Here is a 20,689-nt window from a genome sequence, read left to right as displayed (position 1 = left end):
TATATATATATATATATATATATATATATATATATATATATATATATATATATATATATATATATATATATATATATATATATATATATATATATATATATATATATATATATATATATATATATATATATATATATATATATATATATATATACAGTGGCGGAACTTCAAAATTTGGGCCCCCCCGCAAAAGAATGTTTTTTTTTTTTTTAAATAAAGCTTCACATATTAAATAGATATTTATTTCATATATCATATTTAAAAACAAAAAATTAAATAAAGATAAAGATAACTTCAAAACGAAACTAAAACTTAACCGAACTTAAATAGTGAAAACTTTCCTCCTTGATTTCATATTGGCAAAATCGGTAATGATGTTTTTCATTTCCATTTTTCCAGCCGCTTTTGCCTCAATAGAAACTATTGCAAGGTCGCTTAAACGTTCTTTACCAATGGTATTTCGTAAATGATTTTTTATTATTTTAAGTTTCGAAAAAGAACGTTCAGCTGATGCAACAGTAACAGGTAATGTAAGAAACAATAAAAATGCTGTTATCACTTGTGGAACGCTTGCAGCTATAGTTGACAATTTTACTATTAAAAGGTCAGCCAATTTACGTATAGATGATACTTTTGATATTTCATTGTGTAGCATTGACTTTACCATAACCATTTGCAGCGGAAATTCAGTTGTTATATCTTCACTATATTTTCTCTGAATGGCTTCTGCACAGCTTATGATCTCACGTTCTTTCATTACCATTAATTTATTTGGATGGATGCAGGAAAATAATTGTACCACTTCTTGCATTCCTTTAAATCTATTGTCGAGTTGGTTGATAACGACGTCCAAAATTTTTATAAAAATATTGATGCGAAAAATTTCCTCACTACTATCAAAACGGTGATCTGTAGATAATTCGTCAAAATGCCTTTTCACAATTTTTCTTCTTTTTTGAAAAAATATTGCAGGAATCTGCCACGTAGTCGCTATTTCTACCGCTTCAAGTTTTGCTGAATCAAACATCTTTCTATATTGTTTTAAATTTTTGCTGGCATTTTCTAGAGAACCTGAAGCTGTCGTAAGATCTAAATTTTTAGTTTGCAGCAATTTTGATGGTATATGTACCTCATTAAGGATTTTAGACAAAAGCACGCATAAAAAAACAAATTCGAAACTGCTCATATTTTTTTGTATTCGTACTGCTTCTTGGCGTTCTTTACGTTTTGTACTTGTTATTGATATCTCGGAAAGAGCTTTCATTATATCAAGAAAGCGAATTTTAACGGCGAAAAGAGAAGTATATCGTCCTGCCCATCGCGTTGGATTTAACCTTTTTAATGTTATTTGTGATTCTCCTGTATATTTGGATAGTAGATCCCACCTGTTTATGCTATTTCCGAAAAATGAATACACATCTTCTAGCATTACAAAAAATGAAGCAACTTCAACACAACATTTAACCGCATCGTTAATAACAAGATTTAAATTATGAGCTGCGCAATGCATATACATAGCATTGGGTTGATTTTTCTTAAAAAGGGCCTGAACCCCATTGTATATCCCACTCATGACGTTCGCACCATCATAACCTTGACCCCTGCAGTTACTTAATTTTATATGATGTTTTTCTAACAGAATTTCTTCATGTAGTCCAGCAGCAGTGTGGTTATATATTTCCGTGAATCCCAAGAAAACTTCTTTAATTTCAATTGAAGTAGCTTTATCTTTTTCATTTTTAATAATTTTTACGTATCTAAATACTTGACTGAGCTGATCTCTTTTAGTAATATCTTCTGTTGTATCCATTATAATTGAATAAAAAGGTGAACTATTAATATCAGCAGTAAGAGTGGCTTTTAAATATGTTGCAAGGCAATGTATGACTTCATTTTGAATTTGATGGCTTAAATATTTTATAGATCCATTTGGCATACTCAAAACTTGCTTCATAACATTATCATATTTAGCTAAAAGTTGAACTTGGGTTAAAAAATTACCATTATATTCATTGTCAAATGATTGACGATGACCACGAAAAGCCAAAGAATTTTTACAAAGTGCTAATGTTATATTTACTATCCGCTCTAAGACTTGCACCCAAAAATTTGATTGGTATCGTATTTGTTCTTCTATATTTTTATCAATTGTTTCATTATGTCGCCATTTTTCATAAATGCAACAAGCAAATATATGTTGTTGGCTATTTTCGTGAATTTTAATTTTTTTAGAAAGACCACGCCAATCTCTGGCACCATGCTCACGCCAGTTATCCTTTGCTTTTCGTTCTTCTGAGAAAAGCCAACAAGGCTCGCAATAAACGGCATCAAGTTTTGGGGAATAGCAAAGCCACATTCTTTCTATAGATCCATATTTTGTGGTAGTTTTAAAATATTCCTTGGAAAACCTTCGGTTTTCTTGCAAGGGGTCGCGTATAAAAGGACCTTCTGGCCGACACGATTCCGATAATACAATTATTTTCTTAATATCTTTTGTTAGTATTTTACCATGAAAATTTGTATTCTTGGTCTTCATTTCGGTGGTTTCTCGGAGACCTATTCACATCTTCTTCGTTCACATTTTTATTACCAGTAGCAATGTTTTCTTCGATATCATCATGTTCTACTGACTGATTTATACATACCACTTCTGCAGAGTTTTGACTTTCCACTTCCGTTTCCGCTCGCTTTTCGATTGGTTTCAAAAACGTTGTTAGCTTCGGCAGTTTAGCTAAAGTAGCTTTTGTTTCTTTTAACTTTCTTCTTTTTGCTGCACCGCTTGTACTACTTAATTTCTTTTCCATTATTATGAGTCAAAATCTAAATTATTACAAATTTATAAATTCAGTACCTGTTGTAAAATTTTTAATTATTACAAATTTATTAATTACCTTTTATTAAATATATCAGTGAAGTAATAAACTCTCGTGCAACAATACTTTATTATTCGTAACACGATTAAATAAATTGGAGACTAGTAATTCAGATAAAATAAGAAATGAAAAGTTAACTTAATACAACGGAAGATTTAATATAAAATTGAAAATGAGAACATACATTTAAAAGTTAATTTGTATATGCAACAAGGATTATAGAATCATTATCCTTGATATGCAACGACATAACAAATAATATTGTTTATATTTTAAAAATATTGAATATGCAACTAAGAACTTATAAATTGAAGAACTTCTTACAGTTTAAAAAAAATTTATACGCAACAAATTATTACTTTTACCGAATTCAGTCTAATTGTCTAATTCATATACAAACACAACATAACGGTATAAAAATTAACTATGCAATAACATCTGGCAGTTCGCAGCTGATAATCGTACTTTATTTCTCAATTGCGTATGCAATTTTAAAAAGGTTAAAACTTTTCGTTTAAATGTAAACTACGCACTCCAATAAAAAAATAAATTTTTGAACAATATATTTTAATACGATGGATGACATTTTTTTTATCCAAGTTTTATATTTTAGGGCCCACTATACCTGCGGAAAAGAGTTTTATAGTATAAATATTATTGAGAGTATAATTTTTTTTATTTGAGGGCCCCCAATAGCTGTTAGGCCCCCCCCCCCCCCGCAACGCAGGGTCCTGCGTCCAGTAGTTTCGCCACTGTATATATATATATATATATACATATATATATATATATATACACACACATATATATATATGCACATGTGTGTATATATATATATGTATATATATATATATACACACACACATATATATATATATATATATATGCACATGTGTATATATATATATGTATATATATATATATACACACACATATATGTATATATATATATATATATATACATATATACATATATATATATATATATATATATATATATATATACATAAATATATATATATACATATATATATATATATACATATACATATATATATACATATACATATACATATATATATACATATACATATATGTTTATGTATATATATGTATATACATATATATATACATGTATATATATACAAATACATATATAAATACATATACATATATATATACATATACATATATATATATATATATATATATACATATATATATATATGTATATATACATATATATATATGTATATATACATATATATATATGTATATATACATATATATATATATGTATATATACATATATATATATATGTATATATACATATATACATGTATATGTATATATACATATATATATGTATATGTATATATACATATATATATGTATATATACATATACATATATATATGCATATGTATATATACATATATATATATACATATTCATATATATATATATATACATGTATATGCGTATGTACATGTATATGCATATATATATATATATATATATATATATATATATATATATATATATATATATATATATGTATGTATATATATATATATATATATATATATATATATATATATATATATATATATATATATATATATATATATATATATATATATATATATATATATATATATGTATGAATGTATATATAATGATATTAGTTAGTTACCATTTTGTAAAGAAATTTGTAAGCTTTCTTATTATGTTTAATATTTCTTCAAAAACAAGTTTAGACGAGATATTTGCTGTTAAATACAACTTGAATATAAAGATGTAAAGGAGTTTCATTACTTTACTGTAAAACTAACTAATTAGACAAAGGTTGTTTTTAAAACAAATTCTTGAATTCTATTTATCATTTTTTGTTCACAAACGGCAACCTAATCCACCATTACCTTTCCTCCATGTTTAAAGTTCTCTTGTAATTCGTCACATTGTAGTAACTCCTTTTTTTTTTTTAAGGAGGTCTAAGGAGGGTGTAAAGTTCAAAAATTGAAAAAACCCACATGTTTTCGGTCAAAAATCGGTCTACCAACTTTTATCAAAGCCGATGTCACAGATATACTTGCTTTTTTAGATATTCTTATAAAATATGGAAAATCAACATAAAGTAATTTAAAATATACAATTTTATAAAAAAAGACACAACTAACCGCATATTTAACCCTTTTTTATTATCAATTTTTTAAAACTAAAATTTGATCAACCAGGAAAATTGTCGCCCAAGTTTGCCCAACTTGACATTTTTATTTGAAAAATGTCGTTTATAGAAAATTTTTGGAAAAGTTTTGGCTGCTTTTGTTTGCTTTTTTATCTATAAGGTCAGTCCAAACATGACGCACCTAAACTAAAATGCGACTCCCTGCGACTCCCGATGTTTTTTAAAGTATCAACCATGATAATGAAAAAAGCGGATTATTCTGGTATAAAAGCAAATAAAACTAAACTTAAACAAATCAATCAAATAAATAAAATAGAATAAAGAAAATAATCAAAACAAGTTATATTTATAATTTAGTTATTTAACGGTGAAACCTATTTTATGAGGAACAAAGACATTTTCGATTACTTAATTAATGGAAAGTACGAGAAATAACGAGGAAAGTACGAGATATAACGAGGAAAGTACAAGAAATAACGAGGAAAGTACGAGAATAAATATGAAAATATGAAAATAAATATAAAAGTTTAATTAGTAAGAAAGCGAAAGCTGAAATTTGTTTACTGATTTTTCAATTTTATCCGAACTACAATCACTGATTATTTGATTAAATCAGATGAGCTTAGCCGAAAAGTTTAACAAAACTTTAAAAAGAAATGGAATAAGACAGATAGACAAAAAGGAAGATTTACAAATCGTTACGAGAAATGGTTAAATATGGAGTTTGCTTTAAATGAACCTCAACAGCAAGTTAGGATAAAAAATATACAACGAGGTGCATCTTCAAAATCATTTGAAGATCTCTCAACTAGTTTAAGAAAAGAAGATCGTCAGAGGTAACTGAAAAATTAGGTGGTACCACTGAAAGTTTGTTTCTTACTCTTATTCTAAATCTCAATAAAGAAGGACAATTTAAAGATGCCAAAGTTTTAAAAGATTTAATGGAAAGTAAAACTGAGGGATCATGTAGTACATCATGCTCTAAAAGCTATATGCGCCGAATCAAAAAGAGTTTTAAAAGCCTGCCCCCCCCCCTCACATACTTGGTGGCCTGGATCCGCCCCAAGGTGTTCTGCACGTGTATGATATTTATTCAATCAAACAAAAATCATACGTGCTGGTAACTATTTATAGTTTGTAGAAAATTAAAAACTAAATATGAAATACGTATCACATGTTTATTATTCGTATTTCATTTTTCCTTGGTTTTGTGCTATTGGTGTGTCCTTCAGAGATATACAACAGATATTACAATAATAGTTATTGTTTGCCAAGGTGTAATAAACATTCACCGAAAATTTTAGCTTTTCAGCTTCAAAATTGGCGAAGATATGACTTTTGCCTCAAATGTGACATTTCTGCACCACTATGGGTTGTCAAACTTTAACTTAAGTACAACCTTAGAAACATCACTAACCTTTATTAAATTTTACTTCAATATAATGTGTTTTGTTTACCACAATTGTTTTTCCGTTAATTTCGTTGCATACGTTTATAGACTCTGCTAACTTAGTTAACCACAAAGTACGTGTTTCGGTTAATTAAGTTATTATAGCCTGTTTTGTTCCACTTAGTTAACTTACCACAACTTATTGTGTTTCCGTTTATTGTCACCACAATAAACTGTTAGTTAATATTCTCAAAAAGTTCTATGTTTAGGTTAAGTATTTTAATTTGATCTAAATAGTTTTATTTGAATATAGTTGTTAAAAGTGAAAACTTCCAATAATATAAATTTTCTAAATTCTAAGCAAAAAACAATATTTTAAAAGCACAAAAACAAAACAATATCATCAGCATATTGATAACGGACTCGTACAAAGATTTTTGTCAATTAATATAAATTATTTCCATTTTGATTCAAGATAAAGTATTCATTATGATTTCTATTTCTACCAAATTTACATGAAAATTATTTTATATTATCTCTAATTCATGACTAGTTGAATAAAATATATTTACACTTGAATCAGAAAAACGAACTTTTTCTAATTCGAATTTAAATCATTTCTAAGATTTTTTTCATTGACTCTTTTGTTTAAGTTTTAAAAAATTTTAATACATCTTACATTCCCCCTTTCTTATGTCAATAGTAACCATATTATTACAGACTACTTTCCTAAATTGTCAAGGTTATGAACGTTCATTTTAAACATTATTTTAATATTGTTTTTATCTTTTTTATTATTGATTCTTATGGGCATGAGGCAGAGCAACTTTTATAAATTATAACTTGATTTATTTTCAGATAATTATAATATTTAATATATTTAACTTGTTAAGATTATTAGTTCTTCTTTTACTATCATTTCTTAAAAGTTCTATCTGTTAAAGTTTATTGTATAAACTATACTATTTTAACAGAGCACCCCGTCTTTAGAGCAGTTTTCCCTTGAGCACAGTTAAAATGAATTATATTATATACAAAAGTAATATGCGAGCTAAATAAATAATGTATAGTAAACTTCAAAAGAGAAACCTTCACTGCGACACTAAATTTACTATTAATTTTTCTACTCCGTTAATTGTAAATGTAAAATGTAAATATTTAAATAAACACACACACATAGATAATTAGAACAACAGATTAAAAAAAAACTTTTGATATACAACTATTTTAAAAAGCTTTAAGACTAAATATTAAGTTGTAAAAATTTTAACACTCCTAAAATAAAATATTACAGATTCTAAACTTTTACATATTTTTTTGCCTTACACCAAAAATTTAAAAACTGCGATTGAACTTTGTGAAAATTTTATGAAAAGTTTTGAATGTAAACAAGCTCACGCTGTGATTTAAGTAAAAATAATATGCGCCCAAAACAATTTCATTCATATATATATATATATATATATATATATATATATATATATATATATATATATATATATATATATATATATATATATATATATATATATATATATTCATTCGCCCAAAAAAATATTATTCTAATTATATTTTAACTCGAGAAAATGCTTACAAAATTTCTTTAAACGCAAACACCCAGCAAACTTGTGACAACTAAAAAACGTCTTTTAGACGTAAATATAGTCTGAAAGATATTTAAAAGATGTTTGCTTGATAATACCAACAATCGCAAACGCGACAGCGTAAATAGATCTTTATTTAGAGGATTTGTAATAGCTTTTTCTTTTCATTAATAGATTACTGGATATACATTGTTATTAAGTTTATCAACGTGTGGACGTATAATATTTAATAATAAAAAAAAAAACAATTATTTAAATAAACAGTTTGAAAATTGCGAAGAGGCGTTTATTTTTAAAGATTACATTTTTAATTGAATCAAATTGTTTCTGTTATAGTTGGCATGAAACGCCTCTCGGTTATAAATAGCCTTTTACTTCAAATATATTGTTGTTACTATTATTTTTATTAACTTTTATATTATTGCTAATATTTATAACATATTAACGCAGTATTTAAACAGGATAACCTTGAACTAAAGTATCAACGTGTGTTTCGTTTTGTCATATTGTTGACGTCATTATTGTCAATAATATAAATAATTTATCAACCCTTTGATCCAACAAAACCTTAAGTGTAGGTTGAGCTAAATAATATATTCCGGCTATTTATAACAGTTGTTTTTGTAATATTGTAATCAACAGAATTAAAAGTTATCGTTTACAGCACAAGTACTTTTAAATTTAACATTTTAATTATATTTAGTTTAAATAGTAGCACAATATAAGTGGAACACGGATACATTTAAGTTGAAATATATAGTTTAAGAACTACGTAACTCCACTGAAATGCAATGCAGCTCAATCTAGGAAAGTTAGTTTACTGCTGAACATTGTTGAAAAAATTTTACATTCCTTATCCTCCCTTAAGTTAATAAGATAGTTTTTTAAATTTTATTAATTAAGCTGCAATATATATATATATATATATATATATATATATATATATATATATATATATATATATATATATATATATATATATAGAGAGAGAGAGAGAGAGAGATAGAGAGAGAGAGAGAGAGAGAGAGAGGCGATTCTACAAACAAAATGAGGGGGGAGGGGTGAATTCTTAAAAAGTACAGACTAGCTTCCCAAAAAAAAAAAAAAGGTCCTCAAAATTAAAGTTTACCCGATTGAATTGTGGCAAATACCCGACTAGCCGACTAAATTTGTAAAAAAACCGACTATAACTTGAAAATCATCTTCTGGGAGAAGAGGGTATGTTACCCCCTCTCACACACACCTCTTCCCCGGAAAATCACCTCTGTTTATGTTAAAATTGATAAATTTTATTGATTCTCAATAATGTGTAAAGCATACAACTTTATCCTGTTAAAATAAGGATTTGTGAGTCATTTATCACGACGTAAATTAACCGCAAATGCAATTTGCTACGTTAAAAACAAGAGTTGAATGAAATTTGAATTCAAGTATGTTTTTAAAAAATGGTGATTTTTTTATAAAACAAGTTCAAAACAAAGTATTAATCTCCAATCTTTTTTTAGTAATACGAATATATTTTTCATGCATATAAATATGCATGTAAAATATATTCGTTTGGTTAAATATATTTTGATTTTAATACAAAATTTTAAAACATATATGCAAGTAAAAAGACGATCATAGATAATGTAGAACTTTTTGAACAGAATCTTAAAGTAAAGCATCGGCGCTACAACGATATAACGCAAATACTACCCCCTTAATTTAATATCCATATTTGCAAATGGCGCCTATAAAACTTATTCGAATAATCGGCATAATCAAACCATCTTATCGGCACTGCGTCTGAGAGTCTCTTTAAACGATATTTCTATAAATGTAAACATTCAAAATACTTCATATTTTAAATTGTTAATCTTTAAATAAGTGTAAATATTTAAATTACTACATTTTTTAAAAATAGAAAACTCCATTTTTCAAGTTGTTTTCAAATTACTAATAATTAACTATAACACATATTTAGATCGGTTAGATAAATATCTTTGTAACCGGTAATTAACTTTTAATTTCCAAATATAGCGGCTCATAATAAGATAAACAACAGTGTGTTTCGTAAAAAAACTTTGTTTCACAAAATATATTTTCAACCATTCAAACGTAATTGAAGATTAAATGCCAACTTTGCTTATAAAGGGCATTTATTAAGATAATTCTCCTTGCGTATTTGTTACAAAGGTAAGCCGCAAAAATGTCAACTATCTGATTTTACACCCCCGTCAAAAAATTTGCTTTAAAAAAAATTTGAAAACAAATTATAATAATTTTTTTTTTTGATGAAGTGGGATTGTCCAAGTCGTGCATGTTTTCATTACTCTTTCGATGTAGTTAAAAGTTTATAAATTACGCGTTATTATTTCAAGTTTTCTTTAGGTTTTATTGAATCTTTATTGAAACCGCAGGTTTAAATTGATTTATTTACTGTCTGATACAGTTAAAGTATAGCTATTGACTTCTATATATTATATATTATCTACTTTGATTCCTTCATGTAAGCTATATTTTTTCAAATGGACATTGATTCGTGGCCTGCTTCAAGTAATTCTTTCGATGCTTACGATAACAAACCAAGCGAAGAGTTTATAAAATGTGTTGTTGTTGGTGACACTGCAGTTGGAAAAACGAGACTTATTTGTTCTTACATATTTGATCAGCCTCCAACGACTATTCACGCACTTCATTTGAAGCCTCACATACCAACTGTATTTGCAATTGATCAATATGTAGGAAATTCTGATATAAGAAAAAGAGGAAAAACTGTTATTGATGGGGTAAATGTTGAGTTACGCATTTGGGACACTTTTGGTGATCATGAAAAAGACAGAAAATATGCGTACGAAAATGCGCATGTTGTTGTTGTTTGTTTTAGTATTGGAATGCAATCTTCATTGATAAATGTTAATGCAAAGTGGGTTCCTGAAATTAAAAAGTACTGTCCAAGAGCTGCAATTGTTTTAGTTGGAACACAACTTGATAGAAGATATACTAACCCTGAAATGTATAAAAATGCTTTACAGGTTACTACACTAACAAACATATTAAATACAGGGGGTCGTTTTAAAATTCATTCTGGATTTTCTATGTCAGACATTATTTATGCTGAAACTGCAAGACAAATTTCTAAAGAAATTAAAGCAGCTTGTTACATAGAAGTAAGTGTTGTTTCAAAACATGGAGTCAATGCCGTCTTTGAAAACTCTATTCGTGCAGCATTAGTCTTACGAAGAAATTCTAAACTAATTTTAAAATCGCATCTTAAAAATATCAAAACTCCACATATACAAGAACCTTACTTACCTCCATGTCCTGAAGCACCTGATATAAATATCTTAGCTGAGGGTGAAATGTTTGATTTCAGTTGCCTTCATTCTGTTAACAGTTTTTGTGATATTGAATTTATTGTTGAAAATGAACATCTTCATGCACATAGTGTTGTGCTTATTTCTGCCGATGAAGTTTTCCAATCCCTTCTAATGCATCCTTTTATTCTTGACCTTTTAGGATTTCCAAAAGGTAAAAATATTCAAAACTTTGAAAGCTTTTCTTTGGAGTATGCACCAATTAATGGTGTTTTATGTTATGGTATACCGCGAGGATTTTCCTCTATCAGTGTAGTAACAGATTTTAATCTGAAAAGAAAAGTTACAATAAATGTTAGTCAAGTGACAGCTGTCAGTTTTCGAAATATATTAGAATTTGTATACTGCGGAAGTATTTCAAATATTAAAGATTCAGCTCAACTTTTAAGCAATGCAACATACCTTCAACTCAGTATGTTGTGTAATTATCTTACCAGTAATATTGAAGAAAGTTCTCAATTAAAAAATACATTTTACCAAATGTTGTTTAAAAAGCGAAAAAAAATTCTTTTAAATTATGTTTTTAATAAATCGTTGTATTCTGATATTTCATTCTCAATGGAAGGTGCTCTTATTCCATCACATAAACCACTCCTTGTTGTGCAGTGCAATGTAATGGCGGGAATGTTTCGAAAAAAAACATTTAAAGAAAGCATTACACATGTTGTAAGTAAATTTCTGTATTTTTACATATTGTTTATCCAGTATAAATTTTATTTGGTATATATTTTTATATATAACATACTACCATTACAAAACTCATTTTAATGTTCTTATTCCATTTTTCACAAGACATGAAAATTCTGTTTTTATTTAATTTATCTTTCTTGTTTCAATAAAAATGCTTTTAAAAACCATTTGAAAATGAATGGCTCGGGTGAATGATTTAATACATTAAATGAAAGTTACCAGAACATTCTGTTTTACTAATTGTGACATCTATTTTATTTTACTAAATGTGAAACTTAAATTACATTTAAATATCAAAATTAGTAAAGTAGTATTTTGGCTATAATATATTTTTAATTTTTGACATCCTGTTTGAATTTTAGGAACATTTTTGCTTTTTACGGTTTTTTAATGTTTCTCATATGAAGGGTGTTTTCTTAAAAAAAAATTTTTCTTTCAGGTGGACTTTAGCAATTGTGACAAAGAATCTTTTATGACAGTTCTTGAATATCTTTATACTTGTGATCTTTGCAATCATGGGGACTTACACAATGTGTTACAGCTTGCTAATTTTCTTTGTTTACCTCGTTTAATTACATTATGTGAACTAGAACTCACAAAAAAAATTACAGAAGTCAACAGTAATCAGTGCGATGAGGCTTGTGCTTTAGTTTTAGGTATCTTTTTAATTCTGGAAACATTTGTAGTTTTTGGTAATTTACATATTTAAAAATTGTTCAAAATTGCATCATTTATTTAAAAAGATTGTTCATTTTGAAATTATCTTACGATTTTTTTTTTTACTTTTACTTTTTTTTTACTAGATACTTTTATTTTTGCAAAGTTTCATAATGCTGTTCAATTATCTGATTGGTGTCTATACTTTATGGCTAGTAACTACAATAAAATGTGTCAATATCAAGGAAGAGAAATGAAAGCTTTGGATGAAACCACTAAAAACTATTTAGAAAAAAATCGTTGGCCTCCTGTTTGGTATTTGAAAGATCAAGATTTATATGAGCGATGCATGCAAAAGATTGAAAAAGAAAACACTTTTAAAATATCAAAAGAACGAAAGGAATCTAGATGCTTTTCATTTTTTAAAAATCTTTAAATTTTATTATTGATCATGTGAAGTTTATAAATGGTAATAAGTTACAAACCTATTTCATTTAAATTATAATGCTGTCATAGATATGAACAAATGAATACATTTGTTTAAACTAATACAGTTTACTCATGTAATTTTACTGCGTAATTGCTAACTTAGTTTAGTTTTTAATCATCAGTAATGGATACTAATTAATAATTTTACAAATTAATTATATTTAAAATCAAATTATGTATATATCTGGTGTCTATCATCATTTGGTAAATAACCAACTAAAATCGTTATGTATATATTTGTGTATGAAATGTTGTGTATAGAGTAAACGTCTAATTATTATACAAATAGATAATTTTACATAATTCTACAAAAAGTTAAAACCATTAGCTGACTTACTTGAAGTAGTTTGTAAATATTTTGTGATTTTTTTTTCTTTGCTTGTAATATTTTCGTTTTAATGAGTTTTTTTTTTCTGAATAATTAAAAAACTTCTTTGTAGAGTTTATTTTTTACGATTATTATTTTGTTTTGTTTGTTGATAAATAATGACAATTTTGTTTATAAATGACGACAGATAAGAAGTCTGTGTAAATAAAATTCTGTATACATTATTTAAATATTTGCTTAGTTTGTACATATCTTTTGCTTATATTGTTTTGATATTAAGTTATATATAAATTTCTTGAATATATTGAAAAGTAAATTATAGTTATTTATATTCCATATGTTAATTAATTTTTTTAAAAGTTTTCAATTAAAATGTACATTTTTAAGTCTTGTTTTTTGTTTTGTCCACATTTAATAACCTGTCCCAGTAAATTTTACAAATAAGTTAAATTTTTTTTTTTTTTTTGAATTATAAAAAAAAAAAAATTTCGTTATTTTTTTTCTTTATTATTTTATATATTTCTATATGTATAATTCTATATATTTTCTTTATAACTAAAATAAGGAATGGAATAATGTTCTTTAATATCACTACCATAATACGTTATTTCAAGAACAGTAGGACGGCATTTTGGAATTTATTTCACATCTTTTTGAGTGTCAATTATAGAAAAAAGGAAGATTACCAAAGAAATTATTTGGCCTTTTTTTTTCTTTTTTTGACTTACAAAAGTATGGTCTATCAAAAACCCTCAGTCGCTGTATGTGCTGAAGCCCCCGTCTTAAGCCAATCTTAATAGGCTGAACTTTTTCTGCAGTCCTTATTATAAATGTAATTATTATATATTAGATTATTTTAAAATGTAATATATATATATATATATATATATATATATATATATATATATATATATATATATATAGTTTTAAAAAAAATAGTTTTAATTTTAAATAAAATTTTTTTAATCTTTGGAGACTTAACACTGCCTAAAAAGTATTTAGTTTACATTGGTTTGTATTTCAGTTATCCACACTCCTGAATTCTTGTCGTATGTGTTCAAAATATCGTGATTCATTTTAAAACCCCACAAATTTTTCACTTTTCTTAGTAAAGACCAAACATAAGTTCACTTGTCAAAAAAAATTGTTTTACAAATTTTAAAGAAAATCTTGATTGTCAATAAAAGCCATTGGCTCCATCACAATGAGCCATTGTAAGCGAACCCTGTATTAAGAGCTATTGTCTGAGAAATCTAGGCAAAGTCTGGAAGTGATGTCTTCAAATGGTACTCATTTTTAGATATTTTGTAAAAGACAATGAAAGTAGGCTGAGTGAATATGTGACAACTCAACAAATTTGATCATTATTCTTGTAGGCAAGTATGTTAACTTGTATATTTACAAATATCCAAAGTATGTATGATAAAAAATGTGACTTTTTTCTTTTCTTGGACTTGAGATAAATATAAGGCAATTTCCTTTATCCTTCAAGTGTAATTTTTTAGATGGAGTAAACAAAAAAGAACAGGAAGGTTGTCAACCACTTTTTGTGAAGAGGTTTACTTAACTGATGATGTGATTGATGAAACTGTTGAATTGAAAGATGCGCCTGAAAACAAAGAAAATGATTTAAACAACAATATTCAGTTGATTGCAAAGGAGTTAGCAGCTGATTTTCAAATCGGTGGTTGGATTGTTGTTCCATACTTTATGCAATGGTATCCTGCAATAATTCAAAATGGAAGGAGTTATAACACTATAATATTGTATTTTTTTGTATTGAGATCAAAATTATTGGTTTATTAACCAATACTAACTGATTTCAAGGAATATTTAGGAAGCAGCAATGATTAGACGTAACTTTACCTCAACTGTTAAGTTAATGATGATAATATATATGTTTTTGTATGGAATATTCTGTTGCACCTGGAAAGAACTGCTTCAAGTGGCCAACCAAAGAAAATATTCTCCAATATTCGTCTCTTGACGTTGTTTGTAAGATTGATGCACCAACACCAACTAATAAAGAGAAGATTATTCACTCTCAAACGACGATATTGACAACGTGGAAATTCAGATTGGCCATTATTAAACTTCTTATATCTTTTTGGTTATTCTTAGAAAACTGTATTTCCCATCAATTTTAAACGAAATAAACGTTGATCTTGAAGTTTAATGGTTCTTTCTTTTTATTGGTAAAGTTAAAAAATTAGTTTTTATCAAGTATTCTTGTACAGTTCCTTTATAAAAAAGTATTATAATAAAATTTAAAATTGCAGTACTAATTATTATGGCTGTAAAGTAGCCGTTGCTAAGTGTGTCTATACCGTTGCTAGGGTGTTTTTTAGTTTAAAAATTGGCAAAATAAGGCTACTTCTAGGACTTCTGTAGGCTTTTTATCACCCAAACACATGGATTTTTTTTTCAGATATTGGAAGACGCATGTTTAAGGAAACTATATAACTTATACTGTTCATGGCAGACGTAAGGCTATGGCTGTTATGGGTAATCTATTAAAGCGCATCGAACGCAAAAGGTGATTTTTGGCAGGTTACTCCTTCCTATGTCCTTGCATGCACATGTTTATTGTTCCAAAAAATCAATCTATGCCTTAGTGTCTTTCAAAAACACCGAAGAAAGCTACGTGCAAGTATTGGCCTTAAGAGATATTGGAGCTCAAAGTTAGGGTAAAATTTCAAATTTTGTGGTTTTGGACCATGATTTCTAGACAGCCAAAAATGTAACTATGTTGAATTTTTACTTTTACTGTAGAAATCTACCCGGATTAGCAAAAAAATTAAAAAGAAATGGTTTGTCACATTCATGTTGCTAAAACTGCTCCTCAAAGTAGCAATTGCACTTCATGCGCAAAATTTTTTCAAAACGGGCCAAATTTTGGGACCCAATATTTCCAAAATAAATGAAAAATTTCGAAAAAAAAATTACCAGTAGCCTACTTTCATTGTCTTTTACAAAATTTTCTAAAAATGAGTACCATTTGAAGACATAACTTCCAGAAGTTGCTTATATTGCCTATATTTCTCAGACAATGGCTCTTAAGAGTTTATTATTTCAATGGTTTACAAAAAGATCATAGATCAACTGATACTTTTGTTTCGTCATCAGGGTTTAATAATAAAAATAAAAAAAACGTTATTCTAATCTATCGTCAGTTGTAAGACCACTTATTTTATTTGAAGTTTTAAAAAATTACATTATTAGGAAAATATGTCTGATGTCATTGAAAACGTGGACAAATGTTATGGAGATATAAAACTTAGTTTGACGACAACAATTTCAGCTTTGTTATTTAAGAAACAATTAATTAGCGTATAATAACTGTGCTCAAGATCGGGTAAATCATAATTTGTTGGCGCAAAACAACTGAGATTGAAATTGGATAGCTCATAGCTTTTGTATTTGTTTATACTCAAGATGTTAAAAGAGCTGTAAAATTGCTCTTCTTAATAAGCAAAAATTTAGATTTAACAACTCAAGCTCCATAACTTGTTGATAATTTTAAATTTTGAGAAATTGTACTTTTTCTAACTCAATTGGAACAGATTTATCTCACCCAGCTTTGCTCAGCAAGCTTTGCATGAACCTTTAATTTATCTCCATTGTTCCAATTTTAATTTATTTTAAATATGTAGATGTTGTTGTACAACCAAAATTAGAATAGCCTTTTGACAGCTACAGGTAAATAATTTTTTCATCCTTCAAACTTCCAGTAAATTAATAATTATTATCAATTGCACAGGATAATGCATCTGTAATACTTTTTCATGGAAGATTGGTTACACTTACAAGAAAGATATAGTTTATTACCACTAAGGACTGAAGTTCCCGAAAAACGGTTCTTCGGTTCTTCGGTTCTTCGGTATTTTTCGGGGAATCGAAAGGAATCGAAGGTTTCGGTTCTTTATCAGAATAGGAATCGAAAAGAACCGAAGTTATCGGTTCCTTATAAAAAAAGGAATCGCAAAGAACCGAAGTTATCGGTTCCTTATCAAAATAGGAATCGAAAAGAACCGAAGTTATCGGTTCTTTATCAAAATAGGAATCGAAAAGATCCGTAAATTGATATACTTAATATTATAAATTATACTATAATTATACTATAATTATATTATAAATAATATACTGTAATAAAAACGGTAAATTTCAATTATTAATTAAAAAATCGTTTTTATTGTAAAGAATCGTTTTTATTACAAATACGTTTTAATAATGGCGTGCGAAATTAAATTCAAATTCATTCAAATTTAATTTCCCTCCCCTGAGGGATTCCCCTTAACCAGTATAAATAGTGGGGTTTTGTGAAAATCTAATCAGTTACAATTTATTGTTTCACAAACAACTCTTACAAACAACAACAACATTACAATTTACAACAATGTCTCAAGTTAATAATGCAATTTGGAATTACTTTACCAAACTACCAGAAGTGACAGTGAATTCTGTCACCAAAAAGAAAACTTATAAATCAAGTTGTAATCAATGTCAAGCAGTGTTAACTTGCTGCCATGGAAGTACATCAGGAATGAGTAAACATTTAGGGTAAGTAATGTTTTTTCAATTTTTTTGGTAATTTCGATTCTTTTTAATATTTTCAGAATTTTTGCAATTTAAGTTAATATTAAGTAAAGATTTACTTTATAAAACAATAAAAAAATAACAATAGTTCTGAATAATTAAATAAACATAAGCACTAATTATTATTTATTATACAGTAACAGCTAACAGTAATACTGTTTGTTACATTTAATTTAATATAGCGCCATCTATAGGAGTTATTTCAATTTTTTCGATTCTTTTCAATATTTTCAATTATTTCGGTAATTTCGATTCCTATCCCTATAATTATTTAATTTAAATCTTTTTTTATACAGATCTCAGCATCCCATTCAAGCCAAAGCTTATCTTAAGGCAAAGAATGACAAGGTAGTGCAACTGGCTGCTGACAGGGAGGAAGTTGAAAAGGAGCTAGATAGATCTTCAAGTTTGAGATGTTTCTTTCCAGCCACAACCACTAGTAAAAAAAGGGTGGATAACCTTAGTAAAAAGTCTCCACCATCCAGTCAGCAAGGTAGTCATGAAAAACTTCAAGTAACTCTGGATGAGTATGTTAAGGTGAGAAAAATATTGTAATTTTTTAGTCGCTTAAATAATCGTTTTTATAACATTTTACCGTTTTTATTTGTAAATATTCGAATCAAAATCAAGCCCAAATTGGTAAATTGAGAAAAAATATTTCTTCAAAAAAAACTCGGATCTTTTGGGCGCCGTTTGGGCCATGCAGAAAATATTTTTTCTCTCAATTTACCAATTCGGGCTTGATTTTGATGAAACTAATGTTAGAAATCTATTTTCATATTCAATTAGAAACTTTTGAGCCCTTTTCCAAATTTATAATATACTTTAAAGTTTAATAACTCTGTAAATTAATAAAAAGTTAAATTTCCACACTAGACAACAATTTAATGATTCCAAATTAATGTCCTTTTTGCTCTAAACTCAATATTAACAAAGTTATTGAGGTTTAAAGTTTTTGATTTGACCTGTCACCTAACACGTGCATGTAGATTTAGTAAACACGTGTTTTTCAAACGTTTCAAAACTTTAAAGGCTTTTAACTTTAAACTTCTTTGTTTTAATAGATAAAGTGATTAGCACTGTCTCTAGAAACTGCAACAACTTACCCATATATATTAGGTTGTCAGGTCTTGTTTAACGTAATTTCGATTCCTTGCGGTAATTTCGATAATTTCGATTCCTTTCGATATTTTACATTTTTTTATTATTTCAGATAACTATATTGGATTCACAAAGCAGCTGTCAGCTTGATTTTGATACAGTTCTCACTCTGGCCTGCATCATGTCAAATCTTCCTTTCAATATTGTGGAAACTCCAGGAATTAAGTTGCTCTTAAACTGTTTGGCACCAAAAGCAATCATAAAAACACCAAAAACACTTGCTACAACAAAGCTTGACATGATTCATCATAATGTTGCAAAGGCAATAACCAATCAACTTGAGGAAGAAGTACCAGAATGTGAAAGTGTAGCTTTTACATCAGATGGTTGGACTGCAAAAAATGGTGATCCTTTTGAATCTCTCACACTCCATTACATCAACAGTGATATTTGAGTTGAAAAAGTACAGTTTGGACTGCCAGGCTCATTTAAATAGGAAAACAGGTCCTTTACTTGCCAAAGGATTAGACACTTTGATTTCAAAATATGAAGTCTTGGCAAGGCCTGACCTAGAAAGAACATGTGTGACTGATGGTGCAGCTAATATGAAGGCAGCTGTCAGTTTATCAACTTTATTGGACAAGCAATTGGTGTGTGTTGATCACATGTTGAACAATTGTTTGAAAGACACATTAGAAAATGGTGAGGCTAAGGTAACTGTTGATAAGTGCAAGAGACTTGCTCAAAGGACACATCAAAGCACTAAGGATTGGTATGAAATCAAACAAGAATGTGAATCTCTAGGGTGTAATCCAATCAAGCTAATCCAACCAGTGCAAACAAGATGGAATTCAAATGCAATGCTGTTCAAGTCAGTGTTAAGAAATGAGCAAAGTTTGAAGTCTGTCAGAGATAACAGCCTGAATGAAAACTTGACAATACTTATACCAAGTGATGAAGATTTTCAAGTAATTGCAGAACTTCATCCTTTCTTGGCAAAATGTCAAGAATACTCAGAGATTTGGTCCTCAGATAAAACACCTACAGTTCACAAGATCCAACACCTCTTTTCATTGATTACTATGTGCCATAGGACAGTTACACAAAATACTTCAGGTAAAAAATATTTTTTTGTGATTCTTTCGATTCTTACTAATAATTTCGATAATTATCAACAAATTTCGATTCTTTCGATTCTTTCGATTCTTTCGATTCTTTCGAATAATTATCAACAAATTATGCAATTTTGATTATTTATATATTTTTTTCTTTTCCAGGTTCAAGAATTGCTAAAGATGCAATGACCAGGTTTATAGAATACTTGGAAACTAGGATTCCAGATAAAGGCACTGAAGTTAATGACTTTAATCTTGCAAGTGTGTTTGATCCATTTTATAGAGGTTATTCTATCAC

The 20,689-nt window shown here is 27.6% G+C and overlaps 3 protein-coding genes and 1 long non-coding RNA gene across 4 annotated transcripts; 2 read left to right on the top strand and 2 right to left on the bottom strand.

The window, feature by feature from the left end:
- Nucleotides 1-228: 228 nt before the first annotated feature.
- On the bottom strand, nt 229-3,092 carry LOC136078248 (zinc finger MYM-type protein 1-like). Its single transcript, XM_065793552.1, has 2 exons — nt 2,892-3,092; nt 229-2,820 (listed from the first exon to the last, which is right to left on the bottom strand). Exon 2 carries the CDS (start codon nt 2,534-2,536, stop codon nt 323-325), a length of 2,214 nt encoding a protein of 737 aa, XP_065649624.1. The 5' UTR covers nt 2,537-2,820; nt 2,892-3,092; the 3' UTR covers nt 229-322.
- Nucleotides 3,093-9,900: 6,808 nt separating this feature from the next.
- LOC136078247 (uncharacterized) lies at nt 9,901-13,691 on the bottom strand. Its single transcript, XR_010637639.1, has 3 exons — nt 13,589-13,691; nt 11,354-11,685; nt 9,901-11,047 (listed from the first exon to the last, which is right to left on the bottom strand). It is a non-coding gene; the product is annotated as an uncharacterized LOC136078247 (long non-coding RNA).
- On the top strand, nt 10,567-13,965 carry LOC100202873 (rho-related BTB domain-containing protein 1). Its single transcript, XM_065793551.1, has 3 exons — nt 10,567-12,081; nt 12,545-12,761; nt 12,909-13,965. The coding sequence occupies exons 1-3, from the start codon at nt 10,567-10,569 to the stop codon at nt 13,196-13,198; spliced, it is 2,022 nt and encodes a 673-aa protein (XP_065649623.1). The 3' UTR covers nt 13,199-13,965.
- Nucleotides 13,966-17,885: 3,920 nt separating this feature from the next.
- On the top strand, nt 17,886-19,730 carry LOC136078750 (uncharacterized). Its single transcript, XM_065794547.1, has 3 exons — nt 17,886-18,139; nt 18,472-18,712; nt 19,389-19,730. Exons 1-3 carry the CDS (start codon nt 17,976-17,978, stop codon nt 19,728-19,730), a joined length of 747 nt encoding a protein of 248 aa, XP_065650619.1. The 5' UTR covers nt 17,886-17,975.
- The last annotated feature ends 959 nt before the right edge of the window (nt 19,731-20,689 follow it).

This window comes from Hydra vulgaris, chromosome 03 (genome assembly GCF_038396675.1).
Source record: "Hydra vulgaris chromosome 03, alternate assembly HydraT2T_AEP".
NCBI lineage: Eukaryota > Metazoa > Cnidaria > Hydrozoa > Anthoathecata > Hydridae > Hydra > Hydra vulgaris.
Note: the sequence above shows the minus strand (reverse complement) of the source record. Positions and strands in the feature narration are given on the sequence as shown.

Excerpts from the sequence above, each read along its gene's own strand:
- LOC100202873 (XM_065793551.1), top strand. The coding sequence starts at position 10,567 with ATGGACATTGATTCGTGGCCTGCTTCAAGTAATTCTTTCGATGCTTAC. Across the intron at positions 12,082-12,544 it reads AAGAAAGCATTACACATGTT|GTGGACTTTAGCAATTGTGA; the intron begins GTAAGTAAATTT and ends TTTTTCTTTCAG. Across the intron at positions 12,762-12,908 it reads GGCTTGTGCTTTAGTTTTAG|ATACTTTTATTTTTGCAAAG; the intron begins GTATCTTTTTAA and ends TTTTTTTACTAG.
- LOC136078750 (XM_065794547.1), top strand. The coding sequence starts at position 17,976 with ATGTCTCAAGTTAATAATGCAATTTGGAATTACTTTACCAAACTACCA. Across the intron at positions 18,140-18,471 it reads GGAATGAGTAAACATTTAGG|ATCTCAGCATCCCATTCAAG; the intron begins GTAAGTAATGTT and ends TTTTTTATACAG. Across the intron at positions 18,713-19,388 it reads CTCTGGATGAGTATGTTAAG|ATAACTATATTGGATTCACA; the intron begins GTGAGAAAAATA and ends TTATTATTTCAG.
- LOC136078248 (XM_065793552.1), bottom strand. The coding sequence starts at position 2,536 with ATGAAGACCAAGAATACAAATTTTCATGGTAAAATACTAACAAAAGAT.